This window comes from Chlorocebus sabaeus, chromosome 20 (genome assembly GCF_047675955.1).
Source record: "Chlorocebus sabaeus isolate Y175 chromosome 20, mChlSab1.0.hap1, whole genome shotgun sequence".
NCBI classification, from domain to species: domain Eukaryota; kingdom Metazoa; phylum Chordata; class Mammalia; order Primates; family Cercopithecidae; genus Chlorocebus; species Chlorocebus sabaeus.
Window position 1 is genome coordinate 28040400 of NC_132923.1, and position 16385 is coordinate 28056784.

General features: G+C 38.9%; 1 protein-coding gene across 1 annotated transcript in view; it reads right to left on the bottom strand.

The window, feature by feature from the left end:
• Positions 1–2548: 2548 nt before the first annotated feature.
• EEIG2 (EEIG family member 2) overlaps positions 2549–16385 on the bottom strand; it is a 73846-nt gene continuing 60009 nt past the window's right edge. Inside the window, exons 7-11 of the mRNA XM_007977764.3 lie at positions 12880–12975; positions 12558–12747; positions 12338–12465; positions 11482–11551; positions 2549–6320 (exon numbers count right to left, since the gene is read on the bottom strand). Of these exons, the coding sequence (XP_007975955.1) occupies positions 6278–6320; positions 11482–11551; positions 12338–12465; positions 12558–12747; positions 12880–12975 (527 nt within the window). The 3' untranslated portion in view covers positions 2549–6277. The remainder of the gene's footprint in view (positions 6321–11481; positions 11552–12337; positions 12466–12557; positions 12748–12879; positions 12976–16385) is intronic.

The window sequence follows — 16385 nt, forward strand, 5'->3', positions numbered from 1 at the left end:
ACAGTATGGCGATTCCTCAAGGATCTAGAACTAGATGTACCATATGACCCAGCCATCCCATTACTGGGTATATACCCAAAGGATTATAAATTATGCTGCTATAAGGACACATGCACACGTATGTTTATTGCAGCACTATTCACAATAGCAAAGACTTGGAATCAACCCAAATGTCCATCAGTGACAGATTGGATTAAGAAAATGTGGCACATACACACCATGGAATACTATGCAGCCATAAAAAAGGATGAGTTTGTGTCCTTTGTAGGGACATGGATGCAGCTGGAAACCATCATTCTTAGCAAACTATCACAAGAACAGAAAACCAAACACCGCATGTTCTCACTCGTAGGTGGGAACTGAACAATGAGATCACTTGGACTCGGGAAGGGGAACACCACACACCGGGGCCTATCATGGGGAGGGGGGAGGGGGGAGGGATTGCATTGGGAGTTATACCTGATGTAAATGACGAGTTGATGGGTGCAGCACACCAACATGGCACAAGTATACATATGTAGCAAACCTGCACGTTGTGCACATGTACCCTACAACTTGAAGTTTAATAATAATAAATAAATTTAAAAAAAAAAATAGTGAAAAAATGTTTGTGGGTACATAATAGGTGTATATATTTATGGGGGGTATATGAGATATTTCGATACAGGCATGTAATGTGTAATAATCATATCAGGGTAAATGGGGTATCTGTTACTTCAAGCATTTATCCTTTGTGTTACAAACAATCCAATTATACTTTTTTTTTTGAGACGGAGTCTTGCTCTGTCGCCCAGGCTGGAGTGCAATGGTGCCATCTCGGCTCACTGCAACCTCTGTCTCCTGGGTTCAAGCGATTCTTCTGCCTCAGCCTCCTGAGTAGCTGGGATTACAGGCGTGTACTACCACACCCAACTAATTTTTGTATTTTTAGTAGAGATGGGGTTCCACCATGTTGGTCAGGCTGGTCTCGAACTCCTGATCTCCAGTGATCCGCCTGCCTCGGCCTCCCAAAGGGCTGGGATTGCAGGTGTGAGCCACTGCACCCGGCCCAATTATACTCTTAAAATGTACAATTAAATTATTTTTGACTATAGTCACCCTTTTTTTGCGAGCAAATGCTACGTCTTACTCATTCTTTTTTGTACCCATTAACCATGCCCACCTCTCACACCCTACCCCCCAACTACCCTTCCCAGCCTCTGGCAACTATCCTTCTACTCTCTATCTCCATGAGCTCAATTATTTTAATTTCTAGTTCCCACAAATAAGTAAGAACATGTGAAGTTTGTCTTTCTGTGCCTGGCCTATTTCATTTAACATAATGGTCTCCAGTTCCATCCATGTTGTTGCAAATGACAGGATCTCATTCTTTTTTATTGCTGAATAGTACTCTACTGCATTTATATACCACATTTTCTCTATGAATTCATCTAAGTGTTGATGGACACTTAGGTTGCTTCCAAACCTTGGGTATTGTGAGTAGTGCTGCAATAAACATAAAATTGCAGATATCTCTTCAATATACTTATTTCCTTTCTTTTGGGTATACACTAATAGTGGCACATTTAATAAGCATCTGTATGTCCAACACTAGAAATGAGTATATGTGTACAGATGCTATACAAAGGCAAATTTTGGCTTGACGGACCACTGAGTGCCTAGAAAGTAGCATACTCTTAACAATAATGCCCATGTCTTTCATTACAACCCAATAGAGTGTTGGTGTTATGTCTATCCTAGATTAGAAAATAGGTTCAGGCCAGGCGCATAGGCTCACACCTGTAATCCTAGCACTTTGGGAGGCCAAAGTGGGAGGATCACTTGAGCTCAGGAGTTTGAGGCCAGGTTCAGAGGGGAGTGCGTATTCAGACTCAGGTTTGTCTCACCCAAAGCCCAGGTGCATGCCACTGCATGGGCTGCCCCAGGGTTCAAAGAGAAGTCCGCCACAGGGGGCATTCAAATCTGTCCCATGCTCCCTGGTAATAAATAAAGAAACCCTCAGGGATAAGTTATTTTGGTCCTTTCATTTCTGTTTTCTTACCTTGGCACAATTTTCTGATGGAATCTTAACTGATATTTTAAAAGATAAAGAACATCTAAACTTTTAATATATGATTTTTATTGAACATGTTCACCTTTACATTATTACAAACATTTTACAGATAAAAAATGTTTTTGTAAAAAAAAAAAAAAAAAAAAAAAAAAGGAACGTTTCCTGGATTATCACTGTATAGTTGAAACAAAGAAATAAAATATATAAATATGAAGATCATTCTCCAAGTATTACAACAGAATACTGATGGAATCACTTCAACAAAGTTATTCATAAACATTTGCATGGTTACCCACACATTGTGTCATCTTCCAAAAAATCAAACACATGAGAGGAAGGGGAGCCTCAAATGAGATGTATCTAAATGTCTTTTCTCCATGGGATTCGGTCAATGCATATCAGTAAGATAATTTCTTTGCTATATATATAAGATAAACATTTGAAAATGCAGAATACATTGTGTAAATTAAAAATTTTGTCAGCTTTGTCGTATGGGAAGTAACTACATGGACCACCCACACAAATGTTTAAAATACACTGTGTATATATTATCTTACAAAAATCGCATATGTAAGGGAATAAGGCCTTTATTTCCAGAGCATCTTAACATAGGATTAATACAGGTATATTTATCTTTTATATTTTAGACTTCAAATTCTTTAACATCTCAGCTATTAACATTATGCATAGTACCTAAAACAACATATGAGTAGTGGCATAACACAATTTCAACTATAGTACTTGGTTGTATTCACATGACGTACCATCTAGAAGTGACCAAACAGAATTTCAGAACTGCCCAATTTAAAGACCTGTTAAGAAAATAAAATGCAACCCCGTCATATGAGCCCAGTTTGTCTCTCAGAGTGTTGCTACATACGCTGGAAGCCTGACACTTCGGAGTATGTACTTAAATGAAGTATTTGATAATAATGTCAGCTTCAGCTTGCAAAGTGTTCTAGTCAGCATAGAAATCTGAAAGCCTAAAATTACTTCTGTATGTTAATTAAAACTAACTGCTGTTTGAATTTGAGTATGTTTTATTTGGAGGCTAGCTGGAGATTTTTTTTCTCCCTTCTAGCAACCAATTGGCTACGTGGTCAACCTCTGTGGCTCACAGTTTTGTAAAAAAAAGCATATACAAAAGAAACTAGGCTGGGCACAGTGGCTCACGCCTGTAATCCTAGCACTTTGGGAGGCCAAGGTGGGAGGATCATTTGAGCCTGGGAGTTGGAGGCTGTAGTGAGCAACGATTGCGCCACTACACTCCAGCCTAGGTGACCGAGCAAGACCCTGTCTCTCTTAAAAAAGGAAAAAAAAAAAAAAAAGTGAAAAAGAAAAAAGAATCCAGAGTTTGGATATTATTCTGATAGTGTTAAGCTGGAATGGGATGGTGGAGTGGTGGAGTTTAGGACTCTTGGTCAAGACTTTTTCAAGATCATAAGCACTAATCCACATTAGCTGTTGGTATAAGCAGCCTTCAAAAACACCACAAAGGGGAGTCAACCATTCGAGTGTAAACTGATGGCCCAAGGCCTTCTCTGCCCTCTACTAGCCTTCATGACCTGTTGGGTCTCAGTGAGCAGCTCACGGCGCAGGAGGTGGGTCTCCTGACTGGCCTGTGCATTCTCCCAAACAAGATATTTAAGACTCTTCTTTATCTCGTCACAAATACACAGCTTTGAAATACCATTAGTCTTTTTCTCTAGGATATAATTAGAAAAAGTATTGTATACATCTGCAAATTCTTCAACACTGGGTGATTTGAAATTTGACTTTAATATTTAAAAATACATTTATTAATCTAAATTTTCAAGTCAAATTTTCTAAACTCAAAACATAAACAGAAGTGGACTTATTATTTAATAAACAGATTTTTTCAACGGCTACATGGTTAAGATGTTCTTAACCATGCTCTCAGAAAAGGAAAATCAGAGCGTAAGGCAGACACTTAGGCAACCCTTAGCAAGTATTTTGAAAGGACTGCACTGAAATTTGAATACAAAGTGTGCCAATGGAACACAAAATGGAATAAAATGGATCCAGACTTTTGATGACTACAGAAGACATAGACATTAGTTCTTTTTTCTTCCTAATCAGTGTTTCTATTTATTAAAATATGTTATATTTACTACTACATAAATCAAGATGTATCTGATGGCTGCTAAGATTATAAAGGCATGATTTTTATGCTTTTCAAAATCTCTCTACTTTTTAAAAAGAATTCTGTACCATTTAAAATACTGAGAACCAGTCTTGTATAGAGAGGTGTCGGACCAAGGGCAGTCAAGGATGAGTAAGATGGGCACCGCCCTGACTGCAGCACCTCTTACATGTCTAATGAATGTTCTCACTAAACCCCACTTACAATCTAGTTTTATCATTTTCAAAACTGCAAAATCATCTGCACAGCACCAATAAAAATATAGCCTAGAAATAATATTTTGAAAATAGAAAAATATGTTTTTAAAAAATGTCATAATAAATATCTCTCTAAATAATATCTTCATATCTCTATAAAAAACTTTCTTTGATTTTTCCCATAATATATAATGAATGGATCAGTTCACGTGAAGACAGAATGCAAGTCTTTACCACCTAAGTCCCTTGGTTAGGCTAAAATGTTCAGGTCATTGTTTTATCCTTAAAAATAAATCTTAAAAAATAAAAAGTATAATAACTCAGAACATTCTCTCTCTCAGAGTCTCTCTACATTCAAAATATAAAACAGGGTATCATCTTTTAAAAAATTCCAGAATCTCTTGGTTAATATAGTATTGGATTAATGCAGAATACCCAATCCTTGAAATATAAAAAACAGCAACAAAAGTCCTAATATTAACTATTCAAAATTTTCCAAACCTTTAAATTTGGATATTAAAATAATATAATTTCCTCCTTATTTTTGCCAACGTGAAAACACCTAGACCAAAGTCATTCTATTCTGACATATTGTCTTTCCTGGATATGACTCTGAAAGTAAGAATTGGGGAATTACTGGTTATACAGATTCTACATTTTTCTTCACTAACAGTGATTCCAAGAAAGTTTAGATCTTTCCACGTGGAAACTGTCATGAAAGGACAGAAAAACTCTAAGGTTTATCTGCTGTGCTGCTCAACTGGATCCAGACCAGGTATTCTTATTTTAAAAGCTATATTTGATGTATGTTATATTCTACTCTTGCCTCAAAACAACTAACTTTTGACACAGTGGAGAAGAAAATAGTACTTACAGAGAACTAAAATGGAAACCCACCAGTTCGCATCAGTCACGGCAAGCAGCTGTCATGCTGCTACCCACCACCACTTTGGAAAACTGTTAGCCTCAGATAAATCTGAATTTACACGGAAAAGGCTTCTCTGTTTCTGACCAGATTACAATTCTCCTCTTTTTCTACATTTTGACTCCTGAAACCAGTAGACCTTACTATTCAGTGAGTTAAGACAGCTCTTCTGTTAGGGTGCCCAACACAGTGGGTGTTAAACTTATTTTGAGCCTTTTATGTAGTGCTTGGGGGTGATTCTGCAGCTCATCTAATATTAATGACAATTAACAATATATACTGCATAAAAACGGCATTACATCCATTCACGTATCTCAGACTGAAATGCACTTGTTATTTCATTTATGACTGATACACTGAGAATTATGAATAAGCACATCACATGTTTCAATTGTAGTCTAACATTTTCTCAAAGCATGAACACCCACGCTTTATACAATGCTGTAGGTAGTACAATAGGGAAGATTTCCAGAACAGGAATTGTGCCTATCTTGACAAAATCTATACGGTTTAAGTTATATTCATGTACTGTCTCTCAAACTAAAAAAAACAAACCATAGAGCCCAAATCTATTGAGCATCTTGATCACAGATTTTTACACTTGAATCCTAAAATGATACTCTGATGGGTATAATGCTGTTTTCTCCACTGGGGTGTTCTATAAGACAAAGCAGGCTTTTCATTATCATGTGCAGTGACCACAGAAGCCAGGTGCTTCCAAGGCACACAGCAGCACGGTGCCTGGAGACTGCCATGCAGATGTTCCCCTTTGGTGGCTGGTACAGGACGGTGGTGGGTCCTTCCAGAGAAGAAATCAGCATTGGCTTTCCTCTTGATAGTTGAGGTTCATTTTCTATTAAGTGCTTGAATAAAATGCCTTGATACATCAACTACTCACATCTTAAATCCACAGGGAAATGTTTTCACCGGCTTGACTTCTAGCGTTTGATCACAACTTGTTCATAAGCTCCAGACCCCACCCTAAAACAGTAGAGGAAAAAAACTTCAAAATTTTGAGCTGTAGTGTTTGAAACCGTTTCAAGTAACCTTGTCCCTGGAGAGATGGGGCATTAGGTATTTTTCTACTAGATTTGATTTCCACAAGGTTTAAAGGCATCGTGGATAGAAACTATGTGAGATATTAAATGTTTATAATTAATACATTGGATTAGTGTAGATCCTGATTCTCTTGCACTTATTCCCAAAATAATCTATTAGAATTTCCCAATTCTTGACCAATCAACAAACGGTGGCAAGAAATGCTCCTCAAACATGTTTATCTATCCATTCTAAAATCGGTCTCATCCAAGAGCATATGTTGACTCTGGCAGTGCATCAGGACTCCCACTGAGTTAATGATGATGGTCTTCAGCTGTCATAATATTGTGGCGTTTTCATGACAGGGTTTCATTCTGTTGCCCAGATGGAAGTGCAGTGGTGTGATTAAAGCTCACTGCAACAAGAACTCCTGGGCTCAAGCAATCCTCCTAACTCAGCCTTCCAAAGTGCTGGATTACAGGCATGAGCCACATGCCTGGCCCATTACTGCCTAAAGTTATCACCAGGTACCCATTTCCCAATTTGTCAAGATGTCAGGGTATACCTTACTACTGGTCATTTCACCCTGAGTGTGCCTGAGTTTAGTAAGCCCAGAAGCAACCACCATGACTAGTGTCTCCCTTAATGACATTTTAAGAGGAAATTCTAAACAATGGAAGTAAGGTAGCAGTGATTACTAGCCCACCATGGACTTGACTGGACTTCTCAGTTGACTGCCCAGAAACTCCTTTTCTCATAGATTCATTCTACAGAAGAAGTAGGAACTTCCTCAACAGAATGCCAGTGAGCACCCATTCATACCTACAGAAAATCACAATTTGAAGAAACCATGGTGGGCAGCACGGCACACTGGCTTTTAGATGCCCTTTTAAAAATGTTCTGCCTCTGGCCATGATGAAGTAACAGGAACCAGACTTTCCCTCCTGCCTTATATAATTAGAAAACTGGATAGAATAAGTGAAATGACAGTTTGCACATACTAGACAACAGGCAGTGCAGGACTGTGGTCCCAAGAAACAAGAAATAAATGAAGAGAGCCCAACAACCGCCCCAGCTAGCTGCCTGAAGCAGTTTCCTTCAGGATCCTCCGAGCCTGCAGTGCAGAGAGGAAGACCCCAAATACAGCCTGCTGGTCTCTCTGAGTGGAGGAGTCAGAGGTCAAAGCTCAGAGGGGCTGGGGATTAGAATTTGTAGATCAGAATAACAGAAGGAGGGGTTGGGGAAAACAATGGCTTGAGAATTCCAAATTTGATGAAAACTGTAAACCCATAGATGGAAAAGCTTGATGAACCCCAAGCAGAATAAACACAAGGAAAAACATACCAAGGCACATCATAGCCAAAGTGCTAAAAACCAGTAATAAACAGAAAATCTTAAAAGCAGCCAGATACATATAAAAGACAAATCACATATGGAAGAATAAAATAAAAATACAGACAGACTTCTTGTCAGAAAAAATTTAATGTCCCTAAAGACAAGCAGGCAGGTGCACGCAGGTCCCAGTAAGAAAATCCAAGTGGGCCAGGCTGTATCCTGGGCAACACAGCAAGACCTCGTCTCCACACAAAGTTAAAAAAGAAAAGCTGGGCGTGGTGGCTCACACCTGTAGTCCTAGCTACTCAGGAGGCTGAGGCAGGAGGATCACTTGAGTGCAGGAATTGGAGGCTGCAGTGAACTGTAATCACATCACTGCATGCCAGCCTGGGCAACAGAGTGAGACCCTGTCTTTCAAAGATGAAAACCAAAAAACTTTACATAAGTCATCTAATTTAATCTTACATCCTATGAGTTCAGTATCTTATTTATCACTCTCATTTTACAGGCAAGGAAACTGAGACTTACAGAGGTCAATAATATCAATCAATAGTGGAAGAGCTAGGACTTGACCCCAGGCAGTCTGATAAGACAGTCCATGCTTTTGATCATTTACTATTTAAATTCCTCTTGGTTGAAGGCTTGGCACAACAGCTCATGCCTGTAATCCTAGCACTTTGAGAGGCTGTAGTGGGAGGATCACTTGAGGCCAGGAGTTTGAGACCAGCCTGGACAACACAGCGAGATTCTGTCTCTACAGAAAAAAAAAAAAAAATGCCGGGTGTAGTGGTACCTGCCTGTAGTCCTAGCTACTCAGCCGGCTGAGCCTGGGGTTGAAGACTGCAGTGAGCCGAGAGTGCGTCACTGCACTCCAGCCTGGTGACAGGATGAGACCCTATCTCTTAGAAAAAAATACCATTTGGTTGGAACTATATTTTCTGCTGTTCCTCTACTTAAATTAATAAAGACCGGGTTTACTGAGTATATTATGTCATTTGCCCTTTAAAATTACTCCATGAGATAGGCATGGTTATTCCTACTTTTCAGCAGAGATAACTAAAATTATACTGAAGTTAAGTGATTTACTCAGGCCCCAAAAGTGGTCTGGCTAGGATGTGAACCCAAGTCTCTAACTCAAAAACACATGTTCTCTCCATCCTTCATACCACTGTCCTTATAAATGTTACTTTTCTACCTGGTTCCCCCTGCTACTGGTCTCTCCTTGCTCTGATCTACCCTTCAAATAATAGCCAGTTATTTTTCTAAAATGCCAATCTGATAGGTCACTTCCCTGCAAGGACAGCCAATGGCTCCCCACTGTGAACATGAGAGTAAGAAACTTTGTTATGGCAAGTGAGGCCCTTTACAGCCTAGCTCAGAGATGCTTGCCAGCCTCATGTCCCTAAATACCTGTTCACAACCCCCTCTCCTCAGAAGAACCTGAACTATGTTATATTATTAATGAGTCAGTAAGATATAGTGGTTAAGTACAATGGGATTTGGACTCAAAGAGACATGAGTTTTAATCTTGGTTTTACCACTTAATAGTTTTAAGGCCTTGGGCAAATTACTTCTTCTTCTTCTTCTTTTTTTTTTTTTTGAGACAGTCTCATTCTGTCTGTTGCCCAGGCTGGAGTGCAGTGGTACAATCTTGGCTCACCACAGCGTCCACCTCCTGGGTTCAAGTGAGTCTCCTGCCTCAGCCTCCCAAGTAGCTGGGATTACAGGTGCCCACCACCACGCCCAGCTAATTTTTGTATTTTTAGTAGAGACGAGATTTTGCCATGTTGGCCAGGCTGGTCTTGAACTCCTGATCTCAAGTGATCCACCCGCCTCAGCCTCCCAAAGTGCTGGGATTACAGGTGTGAGCCACCACATCCAGCCTAAAATTACTTCTTTGTATCTTTGTTTCCATTAAAAAAACACCAAACTAATTGTAGTATGTTGTGAGCACTGAAAGATACTATATAAGAATTGGATAAAAAAAATATATGTACCTGTGCTTGGCATAGAACTAATAAATGCTCAATGCTACCTATAATTGCTATATGTTTATTATAATTATATATAATAATTACTGTACTTATAAACTCATTCTATTTGTTCCCATTACCAGGAGTATTCATATTCATCATATTCACCTTATAAGCCCCCCACTTATTTTTTATTCTTCCAAAGTCTCTCTTCAAGTGTGAACTCTGAGGTCCCGTTTCTGTTCTCTCAAACTTCCCTCTACTTCTCTCTATTACAGTATTTATTATAATGTTACGATTTTTAGTTTGTCCATCTCATCTGTAAGAAAGAGTCAGACAGTAAATATTGTAGGCTTTGTGGGCCAGAGTGTCTGCGGCACCACTCAGCTCTGCTACTGTAATGCATCAAAGCAGCCATAAACACTACATAAATAAACAGGCATAGTTGTGTTCCAATGAAACTTTGTAAATGCAGGCAGTGGGCCAATTTGGCCTATGAGTTATAGCCTGCCAGCCCCATGTGCTAGACCATAAGTCGGCAGAGGGTAAGAGCTTGGTCTTTTCTACTTGCATCCTTACCCAGAAATTGGCCCAAGAAACAGTTACTGAATTTAATGAGCAGATGAGTCAATCAAAGATCTAAATAGTGTTACATTTTCTGTAAATCCTTTTTCACATTACTCCCTGGAAGTAGCTTTATATGTCTCTCTCTTACCTACCTATGATATCTGATTGTAGTTAATTATTGATGTAGGTTTTTGCTGTTAGTCTATTTTTGAGCCTTGTAATGTGCTGGACAAATAGGAGGTACTCATTAAAATATTAGTAAAAGAAATGAATGCAAAATTCTTTTAGGTTTTGAGCATGAGAGAATAAAATAACTGTCTTGGTCCAAGGGGTTCCCCCCTGAAACTGTGACTCACTCTGTAGTTTTGCAGGGACCCCACATAAATACAACATGGAATGGAATTAGGGGTGCACAGAAGTGTGGGGAGCAGGTTGTAAGGAGCAAGGGAGTGATTAGAATTCCTACACTGTCCTCGGTGTCTGTGCTCACTGTTATCTGCCGCAGTGCTTATAATGAGTGGTAAGTCTGGCAGGTGACTTTTCTTCATCTGCATCTGGATAACTAGCAAAACAGTATTTGGTTTTCAGAACTTTTCTTAATATGTATGGCAGTGGGGTAGAGAAAAGGAGAGTACAAGAAAGGTTAACAGCAGCTTAAGTTGCTCAGTGGCTGTGTAACTGCTCAGAAAAGATAACACCATTGACTGAAAATGTAATTTTGCTTTGCTCTTCCTAAAATATCAGACTAGTGATGCACAGTGGCACATGCCTATGGTCCCAGCTACTGAAGAGGCTAAGGCAGGAGGATCACTTGAGCTGAGGAGTTTGAGGCTACAGTGATCTATGATTGCACCACTGCATTCCAGCCTGGGAAACAGTAATGTCTCTAGAAAATAAATTAATAAAAAATTAATGTTTTAAAAGACTAAGAACTCTTTTCTAAATGTCCTTTTATATCGCAACTTTCCCAATGGCCTACTGGTCCTTGACTAATACACTTTAAAAATACTTCTAAGGAAATTAAAAACTAATTTATAAAATATAATGTCAAACATATCCAGAATAAAGGAAACTGAGAGTTACACTAAGAGCTGTAACTCTTCTCAGGTAACTACTACTGCGTTTCCTAGCTTCAGCCTAATACAAACTTTGCAACCATCATCCTCTACTCATGATTAAAAAAAAAAAATGAGTCTATGTTTTAATAAGACACTATTTGTACTACTTACCTATTTGGAAGATGATGACTGCCAAAGGTTGTACTTCCCCCAGGGCCCACAAATAGCCTTAGTCCTTCTTCTGCAATACACATTTAAAATGTTTGTTACATGTACAATTATTAGACTATAGTCAAATAGTATTGATATTGTAATAATCCATATTTTACAATTCAGTTTATTAAAGAAATAAACAACTTAAAAACCAAAGTTACATATGTGTTTTAAAATAGGCAATTTAAAAGATACTCTAAAGGTTATTTCTCACCAACTTTTCTAAAGCTCTTTCTCTTTCAACTGAGTAATGGAGATAGCTCTTCCTACAAATTTCCGTAAGTAAGGTTTAATTATTTCTCTTTACACCCAGCTACATAATGAAAACAAGTCCATTGTTAAGTGCTTTCTATTCACATCAACATGAGTAATTATATCTTTCAAATTGGTGGCATACAAATTTTCAGTTTCAGTGAAAATTCTAAGGAGGGAATGAAGGATTCCATTATTCACTATTATTGTTCTAAGACCACCTCCAAATTACAACAGTGGCTTAAAGCACTTATAACAAAAGCAGATGTAGATACCTATCATTAGGTATACAAACGTAGACATCTGGGCATAATTAAAAACACAATACATGTTTTATTTAAAATTGATCACTTTTAACTAAAAAGTGTTCTTTTTCTAAATTCAATATTCATTCTCATTAATAAATGAGCTACAAAGTTATCTTGAGATTTTTATAGGCATGAAATTTACTATATAAATATGCGACAGTCATATCATGATGTTCTGAGCCTCTTTACCGCTGACTACACAGATTAGAAAAACCTGGATTACAGGAATCTATGCTTAACAGTTATCTACACACCTTCGGCACTGGAATCAAGGCTGAAGTCTTGACTTTGTAATATTTTCTCCACAATGTCATCTGCATCCACTCTGGTGTCATCAACTCGCTTCAGCTGAGATTCTACAGAATCTTGTTTCACTGGGCATCTTTGAAAAGAATTACATTTTTTCCTTTTTATTATGTTATGAAAACAAAGTTTTTTTAAAATTAAAATTTATTCTTTAAACTAAAAGGATACCTGTTGAGTTTTTCTGAAGCTGTATCTTCTTTATCAGCTGTATCAAGATTTGGCTCAGTGATTTTCTGCTCGATTTCATCACATGGCTCTAGAATACTTTCAACTCCTGTTGATGTGCTTCCCACTGAGGTATTTCTTCTGTGGCAGAGCTCAGAGAAACTAGATGACCGGGAGTGACATGTGCTATACCCTGTCAGAGAAAATCACCTTGGATATCATACTCATATCAAACACTCTGCAATCTGACATCCTTCCCCCACACCACAGCAGTTTCAAGTCCCTTTGGAACAATAAGGAATTCAACTTCACTGTTAGCCTCTACCTGATACTTTTGACTGCTGGCTTGCATAGCTTGATGTTCTAGAATGTCCACAGGCACCAAGTTCGTCTGGAACAGAGGCACTCTTTGCTGAAAGATCTGTAATATGTCATAACATGATGTCATTCTTATTGCCAAAAAGTTAACGGTCAACTTGTATTCTAATCTGCAGACTTTATAAACTCTGCCAAGTTCATTATCAAAACAATAAGCTACAAAATGAGAGATATCCTCTTAAGTCAGTACAATGGAAATAACTGTATTGCAAGAAATACAAAGTATTTAAATACCTTAGTATTATATTTTTCATAACATTAAAAAAATTATTTCGGTCCTTATTAGTTCAGTCCATGCAATAAACTCCTGTTTTTCAAAACATTTAACAGCACTCTATCTTAAAACTGCTATAGTTTCAGTGTTCAGTATTCTCCAATAAAAACAACTCTGATGTATTCTTCTTTTTTTTTTTTTTTTTTTTTTGAGACGGAGTCTCGCTCTGTCACCCGGGCTGGAGTGCAGTGGCCGGATCTCAGCTCACTGCAAGCTCCGCCTCCCGGGTTTACGCCATTCTCCTGCCTCAGCCTCCCGAGTAGCTGGGACTACAGGCGCCCACCACCTCACCTGGCTAGTTTTTTTGTATTTTTTAGTAGAGACGGGGTTTCACCGTGTTAAACAGGATGGTCTTGATCTCCTGACATTGTGATCTGCCTGTCTCGGCCTCCCAAAGTGCTGGGATTGCAGGCTTGAGCCACCATGCCCAGCCTGATGTATTCTTATAAATATTCACAAAATTGGTAGGTTTTAGTGTGGTTTCTAAGCAAATACTGCTTCCTTAAAAATCCATCACAACAACAAGCTAAAGAGTACTCTATTACTTTAATGTTAGTGTTGCTAGTGCTAGGCTATAATTTGGGCAATGTCTGTGGCTTAAATCAACACAGCATGGGATGTTGCACTGAGAATAAAAGTTCTTAAGAAAGTGATTATAGTATTTAGATTCAAAGTAAATGTACAAAAGGCAGTGTCAAAGCCATTTCTAATAGTTTCTGATCATGCATATATTCCAGGTGCCAATTATATATTTTCAGAACCAGGCTTCTTCCAGAGAATGCAGAATTGTGACCATTTTCCCTAGGGCACAATCATATTTGGAAACCAGAACTGTTTTTAACATAGAAGCAGAAGGAAAGCAACTGAGTAACATAGCAATTATAGCAACCATTCTATAAATGATACTGCATGCAGTTGGACCAACAAATGCTGCAAAACAAGGAAGCTACTGGAGTAACTTGGTCCTTCTGCAAAGGTTTGTCATTTCTGGACAGAGTATAAGTGGCCCAAGCATCTCTACAGTGGTCCAAACCCAAACATGCAGCAAAATCTGAACTCAAAAAGTTAGTTCATATCAAGAGTTATGCAGCGCTCTTTACTTCTGGGTTTGGCTCAGATCGTAAGTCATCCACATATCTTCTGGTTTTCAAAATTTATTCATTCAATCAATATTTATTACTATTTTATCAAGTCAGGTGCCTAATACTGTACAAGGTATAGGAAGTACAAAATAAGTAAGACAAAATACAAGCTTAGAGTTTAGAGGTAGAAGCAAAACTTATACAATGTGGTAAGTACAAAAATACAAGCACCAAAAGGAAGCTGTTAAGAGCTCCAAAGGACAGTGCATCTGACACAACCTGGTAATGGGGGAAAGACCTCACAGAGGAGGTTAACCCCAGGACTTGAGCAATGTTTGGGAACTTCTGAGCAAGGAAAGGCACCAAGAAGAGCATGCCTTGTTTGTAGGGAAGCAGATTGGTAAAGTTGGCATATAGGGTAGTGTAGTATAACAACTGAGGGCAAAGAGGCTAGAAAGATGAGTAGATGCCTGTTGATGAAGAGCTTTCTATGAGTTTAAAGAAGGAAACAGTTCAATGGCTTCAAGGAAGGGTGTGATATGATCAGATCTACATTTTGGGAAGAACACTTTGGCAACAGGATAAACGGGGGGCATATGAGTGAAGGTTTTCATAGTAATCCGGCTGAGAGTGAGAGATGTTTCATAGGTACAAAGAGCAGGACTCAATAACAAAGCAGAAGTTTGTGTCAGGAAAACTGAGGTAGAAAAGACAGGAGGAAAAGGTAGGAAGACTTGTGCTAGATATGCGGAATTAGACACCTAAGGATGCCTATTCAACAGTCACTCAACATCTACTGTGTCCCGGGCCTTCTGCTGGAGATACAGAGATAAGTAAGACCTGACCATGAAAAACTTAAGAGTCTGGCTGGGGAGAAAGAGAAACAGATGGATTTCAGTGTAACATTTGGTATGAAGTGGACCTTTCCCCAAAGCATTTGATCACATTTACATCAAACAATCACGTTTACATTTATGTGACAGATAAAGCCAAGGGTATAGATGGCATTGCTCAAGGAAGTGAGGGGACCAAACCCTGTGGAACATCAATATGTAAAGGGAAGTCGGAGGAAGATGAAGAAGACTCTAAGAAGCTAGATAAGGAAAGGTCAGAGAGGAGCCGAGGGAAGAGAAAGCGTCAAGAAAGAATAACTGGCCATCAGATGAGACCAGAACAAATATCCACAGGAGTTGACAATCATGTATCTGGGGATAGCATCAAGAGAGGGCAGACAATGGAAGCTAGATGGCTACTGTGTTTAGGAATAAATGGACAGTATATTCTTTCTAGAAGTTTGGCTATAAGAAATGTGCAGTACATGTATCATCTCTTGCTGATCTCTCTCTCTCTCTCTCCACACACACACAGACAGACAGAGAGAGAGAGAGAGAGAGAGGTCTCTATATATTTGGGCTAGGGTGAGGAAAGACACAGAGCATGTGAGCACATGTGCCAGCCTGCTGGAGCCTAAGGGAGAGCAGTAGATAGAGAAGGATGTAGGGCTAAGGAGTTTTTGTTTTTATTTTTTCAATATGAGAAAGAATTCAGAGTATTTACATGCTGAAGAAAAGGAGCTAATGGAATGGTTACAAGTTCCCAAAAGATCCACTGATCCCAAAACAAGACATTTCAGAGTCACCATTATTTATAAGAAACCATATATTTGCATATTTTAAAAGGTAGTGAAAGGGTTAATTATATCACTTCACCTTTCTTTCCCTTCTTTCCAACAATACATCCTGTTCCCGTAATACTGAAGACAGAGGGAAGCTCCAAAGTCCTTTTCCTCCTGTGACCTTGACATTTTTCCCCACCACGCTTTTACTTCTGGAGCAGATTCTGACTGCTGCCAGAAGTGTGCCTGGAAATGTGGATCTCAAGGTGTGGTGAGGGACTAGCAGCATCAGGGTCTTGTGGGAATGTCTTAGTAATACACAACTTCAGGCTCTAAGCCAGATCTACTGAATCAAACACTCCGGCTGCTGCGCCAGCAACCTGTGTTTTCACAAGCCCTCCAGGTGACTCTGATGCACACTAGGGCTTGAGAACCACTGACAGAGGGAAAGCTATTCATGGAAGAGGAGCAACACCTGAGAG